General features: G+C 32.8%; 1 protein-coding gene and 1 pseudogene across 2 annotated transcripts; one reads left to right on the top strand and one right to left on the bottom strand.

Annotated features, from left to right (window-relative positions):
- The first annotated feature begins 3,965 nt into the window (after nucleotides 1-3,965).
- Nucleotides 3,966-4,586, top strand: LOC145009705 (putative serine/threonine-protein kinase PBL8 pseudogene; annotated as a pseudogene).
- A 331-nt stretch (nucleotides 4,587-4,917) lies between these two features.
- On the bottom strand, nucleotides 4,918-7,528 carry LOC145011836 (putative serine/threonine-protein kinase PBL3). 2 transcript variants are annotated; one of them, XM_078970573.1, is made up of 6 exons: nucleotides 7,106-7,528; nucleotides 6,327-6,664; nucleotides 6,114-6,249; nucleotides 5,910-6,046; nucleotides 5,699-5,822; nucleotides 4,918-5,542 (listed from the first exon to the last, which is right to left on the bottom strand). In XM_078970573.1, exons 1-6 carry the CDS (start codon nucleotides 7,167-7,169, stop codon nucleotides 5,085-5,087), a joined length of 1,257 nt encoding a protein of 418 aa, XP_078826699.1. In that variant the 5' UTR covers nucleotides 7,170-7,528; the 3' UTR covers nucleotides 4,918-5,084. The 2 variants fall into 2 exon arrangements, with proteins under 2 accessions (XP_078826699.1, XP_078826700.1); XM_078970574.1 differs by lacking the exon at nucleotides 6,327-6,664.
- Nucleotides 7,529-7,987: the final 459 nt, after the last annotated feature.

Raw genomic sequence — 7,987 nt, 5'->3', positions numbered from 1 at the left:
CCTATTATTTATAGTTCATTGATTAATTATAATCATTCCATATAAGGCTGATAATTCTCGACACGATCTGTGTTACGACCCGCAACACGACACGAAAAAAATGGGTTTGGGTTGAGTTTTTCAACCCGCCAACCTGTTAATCTGTTTATTAAACGGATCATATATGAGTTTTTCAAAAAATAAACTGGTCCAACCCGTTTACATTTTTAGTAAAAAAGATGTATATTTTATTTTTAAATGTTTTTATGTATCAAATATCAATATTTAATAATTATTATATTATAAATATTATCTTTGTCTGTATTAATGTTTAGTTTGAACATGTTTCTATAATTGTTTTAACTTTCATTTGGATGTTTAAGACTTAAGTAGTTAAGTGTCTAAAATTCGGATATGTTTGCATCAACCATCAAGAATTTATTCATGTTTAATTATCAATTTTATTTATGGAATCTTACCCACGAACCAAAATCTGATCCACGAACCTATCAACCTGTAAACCTATATAAATAAATGGGTTGACGGGTCATATATGGGTTTATGTTCCAAACCCGCCAACCCGTGACATGTATATTTAAATGGGTCGTAGTTGTGTTGATATATTTTGACCCGCCAACCCGTAACACGCCAACCCGAACACGATACGATTCTCAGACCTAACTCAATATAATATAATTACCAAAATTCCAAATTGTGTGAGACGTTGTGTGCCGATAAAGTCAAGTAGCAAGCTTTACAAACTATAACCAATCGTGATGTTTTTCGAAACGTGACGTAAGACTGTAATTTGTTTTGTGTTGTTTTATATATATATATATATATATATATATATATATATATATATATATATATATATATATGTGTGTGTGTGCATATTTTTCTACTTTTTAATATCTATGATTTGATATATACGTGTGATTGTTTAAAAAATGATTAATTATATGACTAATTATATGATGGAGGTTTCAAGAAAAAAAAATCATTTTAGATAGATAGAAATATATTAGTTAAATTCATAAAAGAATACTATCAAAATTATGTTATTTAATCGGAGGTTAAATTTTTATGAAACAATAAGAAGTCAAAAAAATTGAATCAAAATATAAGCTTACCAATGGAGATGCCCTAACTAAACTATATATATATATATATATATATATATATATATATATATATATATATATATATATATATATATATATATATATATATATATATATATATATATATATATATATATATATAATGACATGACCAACTTTATGTTGGTGTGATATGGAAGAGCAGGGAGGTATAGGGGAAAAGGGAAGGAAAATGATATTATGATAGGGTTGACACAAATGGGACACAAAAATATCATTTCTTTTGTTAGGATTATGACAACTACTACTACTACTTTATAAAATAAGCTCCATCTTCTTTTGTAAAGTCAATAATCATACTCTCCACCATTTCTAAACTTTAATATTACAAAACTATGTTCTATCGACATTTTAATAGCCAAATTTAACATTTGTAAATAACTTCACACGTAAATTTGTTAGCAAAACATAACCCACAACTAATTAATTAATTACAGGCTTTCAATAAAACAGAAACTTACAAATCCAAGAAAAAATACCAAGAAAAAGGCTAAAATCAAGTCTCCATGCATTGAGGAAGAACAAGACATCTCTAAAAACTAGCATATCACCTTTGTAATCATCTACAAAACAAGGATTTTCTTAGTTCCCTTCATCCACATAGTAATCATAACCAAAAACCCTACTACATAGTACATAAACCCTCTTCACCTTCTTCACAAGATCTTGGTTTTCACATTATGGGAAATGGTATAAGCAAACTCAATCTAAATTGTCATGTCAAAGCTTCCATTAGAGAACAAAATCTCTATGAACTCGACAATTTTCATTCTTATAAACTCGATCATTATTGTTACAAAGTTTTAAAAGCAGCCACAGGGAAGTTTTGCGACAAGAATCTAGCAGGACAAGGAGGTTGTGGTGATGTTTATAAAGGGTGGATAGATCATCGCACAAAAGATTCTGCAAAACCAGGACATGGTTTAACTGTAGCTGTTAAAAGGATCAAGAAGGAAGGTGTTCAAGGCATAGATGAATGGAGTGTATGAATTTTTTTTAACCAGAAATGTATTTTTTTTTTTTTTATATAAATAAATCTCATTAAAATCCCTTCGCCACTAATTTTTCAGAATGAATTGAAGATTCTGAGGAGTTTTAAACATCCAAATGTAGTGAAACTGTTGGGATATTGTGCTGAAGGTATGCACAGGATGCTAGTGTTTGAGTTCATACCTAATGGAAGCTTGGAGGAGAATCTTTCAAGAGGTAAGCTCCCAAAACTCTAAGCGTGTGTCTATTGTTTGCTCCATAGGACATGACATAAAAAATTGTGTCTATTGTTTGCTCCATAGGACATGACATAAAAAATTCTAATGTATTTGACGTGTATTGGATTGTAATTGGGAGTCATGTGTATACAATAAAATTTTCAATTGGATCCCACCCAAAAAGGTGGAAGATGACTATATACCCTCTCAAAAATGTGAATTTTCTCGTAATTCTCACCATTGAAAATAATCATAGAAAGATTGAGTCGAAAGTACAATTAAGTTAAATTTACTTGACAGCCATATAACTAACACACCCTAAAGTACGTTCTTTAAATTTAGGCACAATATGAAGATTTGGTATTTCAAGAAGTTCGGAATACTCAAAGGTTCCGTTTGTCACACACTGTAAAATACGTACTACTCTTGATATGATTTAACTGTGATCATGTCAATGAGACAAAAACTACAATTTTCACCCAAAAAAATGGAAGAAGATGGACATTGATTCTACTATGTAAAAGAAGTGAACGCCTCCTTACTCTGTTATTGGATATAGCCTTAAAAAGTGTCCATTATAGTCTAGTATAACATAGTCGTTTAGTCTAGTCCAATCAAGTTCCGTTTAGTAAGGGTGTTCAAAAATATCTAATGTCTGATATCCGGTCCGGAAATCCGATACGGATAGTCATTTTATAAATTTTTGGATTTTCGGATATCCGGAATCCAAAATTATGTTTTTTCTGTTTTTATTTTTTTTATTCATTATTGTTAGCGGCCACCAAATATTAATCAAACTCCATTTATTTTTATTTATTAGTCATTTGATCTTATGTTATAACGTAAAACTTAAGAATATTGATCAAAATTGATTAACTACACGTCATTTATCTTCATTCATGCATGAGAGCCATTTAATAAATGAACCAAAAGCAATTTCACATATAGTTTTATTGGCATAGCGATATTTATTGAATAGATATTTACAATTTATTATGTACTTTACAACTTTTGTCATGATTAGCTACATTTTGATTGGATATAGGAGGCTTATTGCTGTCATTAATACATTATGTAAAAGGGAATATACATATGTTGCATAACACATAATAGTTAACGTTATGATGTTGGAATATATACATTAAGTAATCAATTCTTCCATAGACAGTCCCTTGTTTCTTATGTTTTCTCTATTGTTTTGTCGTTTGACTTCTTTATGTATGAAAAGAATAAGATATATTTTCGTATGGCTTTTGGAAAAACGTTGTTTTGCTCTTTAGGAAAATACTTAATTAGATTGACACAAAAACAATAAAAAAGCGGATATCCGAATCACTATTCGAATCCGAATCCGAAATTTCAAATATCTAAAAACCAGATATCTGAAACTTCGGATACGGATTCGGATATCAAAATCTATTCGGATATCCGATTTGAACACCCTACCATTCAGTCATGTCCGATGTAACAAAACAGCCTAAATATTGTCTTTAAATCTAGGCAAAATTTCAAGATTTGATGTTTGGGACAAGCAGAATGCAGTGTGGAACTTAACTGGAGAAAAAGAATCAAAATAGCTAAAGGGTTAGCACGAGGTCTCGAGTATCTTCACACCATGGACAAACCTGTCATCCATCGTGACATTAAATCCGCCAATATTCTTCTTGATAATGTAAGTTTCCAACTTTCTTCACATATCCCTCACAATCTCTTCTCATTCCAAATTGCTATTTTATAGGATTTCAATCCAAAGATTGCAGATTTTGGGCTCTCAAGATTCGGGCCACAGGGTGACAAATCACATGTCTCAACCTTGGTTCTTGGAAGTAAAGGCTACTTTGCACCAGAGTACATTGGCACAGGTCATTTGACATTGAAAACGGATGTTTATAGCTTAGGGGTTGTACTGTTGGAGATCCTTTCGGGGTTAAAAGCGGTTAAAAGGTATCCAAATGGAAAGTTAACAGAACTTGCTCATTGGGCTAGACCATATCTTAATGATAGGAAAGAACTACATTGTTTGATTGATAAAAGGATAGTAAAGAATTTGGATGTTGAAGAAGTTAATGAGTTTGCTACCATTATTCAACAATGCCTTAGTGAAGATCCAAGAAAACGTCCAACAATGACGCAAGTTTTGCATAGTTTAGATCGGCTAGAACGAAATATGGATAGATGGAATCATAATTTCGGCAATGGAAATGTACTTACAAAACAATACCATACTATTTTGTAAAATTTATGAGAATATATAATGCTGCAAAGATTAGGAAGAGTTGGGTATGTTTCTTTTTTACTTAATGGTGACATTTGGTAACCTATGGGTGTTTTTTTTGACTTAATGTGGAAAAAATAACTTAATAGAGCCATAGAAATGAGTCTTTGACTCAATAAAGTCACAACTTTTTACAAATTTGCCTCATTTACTTTTTCTTTCCATATGGGAAAAAAGGAATTTAATCAAATCTTGTAAACTCTACGATAATATATACTTAATCCGGTAAACTATATATAGATGTTTCTATTTTACTCAATGCATAAACATCATTTATCCACACATCACTTAATGGAAACAAAAACAGAAAGAAAGAGCGCCTTAAGATAATAGTTTTCTTGTCATATTCATTTATCATACCACTATACGCAAAATCCTAATATAAACAAAAAGGAAGAAATCAAGAAACACATACTATACATAATACATACAAACAACAAAGATTTAGTCTTTTTCACATCATCTTACATGTAAACTTTGGCGATGATGTGGCAATGGAGATGCTAAAGGTGTCAAATTACGTGGACTTTGGCGATGATGTGGCACTTGTCTCATTGGTGATTTCCCAACGGGACTAGACACAATTTTATGATGATCTTTTGAAGCACCTTTTGAGGCTTGTAGCTCTTCTAAACTACTCAAAACTTGAGACATTCGTGGTCTTGTTTTAGGCTCTAAGTTAAGACATTGTGAAGCAAGAGTTGCAGCAGTGTAAGCAGCTTTTTGAGGGTATTGTCCTTCCAATTTAGTGTCCATAATCCTAAATAACTTTCTTTTGTCCCCTAAATATGGTTTTGCCCATTCAACAAGATCTTGTTCTATACCCGTTTTTTGTTTATCAAGAGCACGTCTTCCAGATAATAGTTCTAATAAAACAACCCCAAAGCTGTATACATCACTTTTTGCTGTTAATCTTCCTGTTTATATAAAAAACAAAAAACAAAAATGACTTTGATATCAAGAGATTAATGGATTTTTTCAAGTAAACTTCACAATCTTGATGTGTTTTCCTAAAGATAAAGTATATTATTGATTATGGTAAAAAGGGTAAATAAGTAATTTGAGATACAGACCTGTGGCAATGTATTCTGGTGCTGCATACCCTTGAGTGCCCATGACTTGAGTTGAAACATGAGTCTTATCACCAGTTGGACCTGCTTTAGCCAAACCAAAATCGGATAGTTTTGCATTGAATTCCTGCATTATATTAGAAATTTGAGTGTCATGAAAATCTTTAAAACTTGAAAAAAAAGTTATTATAATATAAGTTTAATGTCATTATACCGCATCAAGTAGGATATTAGAAGCCTTGAAATCACGATATATAACTTGTTCTTCAGCATCATGAAGAAAAGCAAGGCCTCTTGCAGCTCCTATTGCTACTTTGAGCCTTGTTGCCCATGGAAGTGGTTGAGGGCCTCCTGTAAATTTCAAAAAAGGTTAAATTAAACCTCAAACCACTGAGTGAATCAAAATGGTAAAACATACGTCTAAAAAGATGATTCTCCAAGCTTCCTTTAGGCATGAATTCATAAACCAAGAGCCTACTATCGCCCTCTGAGCAATACCCAACAAGTTTAACCAAATTTGGATGACGTAATTGCCCTAGATACTTCACTTCTGTCTGAAAAAATCAAAGCATAAACTTTAGGAAAAGAAATCAAGAAGACAAGAAGAAAAGACCCATAAAATGGAACATACGAGCCACTCTTTATGTCCTTGAAAACCCTCTGGTTTAAGTTTTTTGACAGCAATGATCATTCCAGATCCGGGTTTTGAAGCAGTAAGAGTGAATTCATCGATCCAACCTTTGAAAACGCAACCAAATCCTCCTTCACCAAGAACACTGTCTGGGCGGAAGTTTCTAGTGGCGTTCTTTAATTCAATGAAGGAGAAGGGTTTTACACTTGGTGATAATAGTATTTCACCTTCGGTTCTTGGGGTTTGAAGACTTGAGGCACTGCTCATCTCACTGTAAGATGAAATGGTCAGGCTTGAAGGACCAGAGTACGAACTTTTACTCACATTTTTTGAGGTTCCTGAGGATAAGGACGTCAAGTTAACCATTGTTCATGTGGAAATGGCAAAAGGAACGCTATGATTTGCAGAAATGAGCAATTGTATTGATATGGATGGAAAAACAAGTGCTATTATATGTTCTTCAAATCGCAAGAAAAAGGGGAACTGTACTCGTGGTTAAAAACTAGGCAACAGGAATCTTAAATTCATAAACGAAATCATAGGCTCGAGAAGATAAAAACCCAGTGAACATATGAATTAATTTACTGGATCTCGAATTTTAGGAGAAAATTTGTTCGTAGTTTGAACTAATTATATCCCAAATTCCCAATTCAAACATGATATCAATCACTGCACTGGCGATGCATTGTTATGGAGTAGCGATTATGCAAATTAAGAAATAATTCATGAAAAACTAGCAACGATCTATCAAATAGCGTATAATTCATTGATGAAATTACCCGAAGCATGGGAGCTGAGAGTGGTATCTACTTGAGCTGATGAAGAATTCAAGCAATTACCCATTGAAACCGAGCAGAAAATCAATTACCCAATTCCCCGGTTTACGAACTTAAATCGGGGGAAGATTCAAAAAGAAAGAAGGGTTTTGTTTCACGTTTGCTAATATGGCGGCAGGTAGGAAAAGAGGAAGAAGGATCCTTGTGTAAAAGATTGAAGATGACTCAAAGCGAATACGTTCATGTTGACTTGCAGTCCCCCATAACCCATCCACCACTCCTTGGAAGCTTTGCTGTCTTATGTAATCGTCATTAATATCAACATATGGGCTGCACAGAGGCCAGAGAGAAGGTGTTCGCCACTTCGTTCCATGTCGCTTTCAATTCAAACATGTCCTTCCAAGCAAAGATTTTTCTTTTTCCATGGATAAGGACAAATATAAAATATCAAACATGTTCAACTTAGGCCCCTTGAAAAGTTTGAAACTTGCATTTCACCCCCTCCATTTGGTTGGATCATGACTATTTCATCCAAGTTTGGGCATATTAGACTATAGAGACGCGTTATTGGCGTGTTGCTATCATTGATTAATCGCTATGTTTGTTTGGATTCTTGTTTTTTGGTTTGTTGAGACCTTATGGTTTAGATGTATGTGATGTTAACGTATATTTTGTTTGTGGTCATTAAAACATGATACCCATTTTATTTGTAAAAATATAAAAAGTTATGTTTGGACACATGTTTAAAGTTGTAACTTGCTTCCTTTTCAATGAGGGATGTCCTAGCCTTGCACCTTTTTTTTCTTCCGAAACCAACACCATTAAGTAAATCGTTGAGGATACTAAGTTATGACCATTTTATTGTTTCATATGTGCTTTTTAAAA

Source organism: Lactuca saligna, chromosome 8, assembly GCF_052625555.1.
Source record: "Lactuca saligna cultivar CGN05327 chromosome 8, ASM5262555v1, whole genome shotgun sequence".
In the NCBI taxonomy this organism is placed as follows: domain Eukaryota; kingdom Viridiplantae; phylum Streptophyta; class Magnoliopsida; order Asterales; family Asteraceae; genus Lactuca; species Lactuca saligna.
Note: the sequence above shows the minus strand (reverse complement) of the source record. Positions and strands in the feature narration are given on the sequence as shown.

Excerpts from the sequence above, each read along its gene's own strand:
- LOC145011836 (XM_078970573.1), bottom strand. The coding sequence starts at position 7,169 with ATGGGTAATTGCTTGAATTCTTCATCAGCTCAAGTAGATACCACTCTC. Across the intron at positions 6,665-7,105 it reads TCTCAGCTCCCATGCTTCGG|GAACCTCAAAAAATGTGAGT; the intron begins GTAATTTCATCA and ends CCTTATCCTCAG. Across the intron at positions 5,823-5,909 it reads CTAATATCCTACTTGATGCG|GAATTCAATGCAAAACTATC; the intron begins GTATAATGACAT and ends AATATAATGCAG.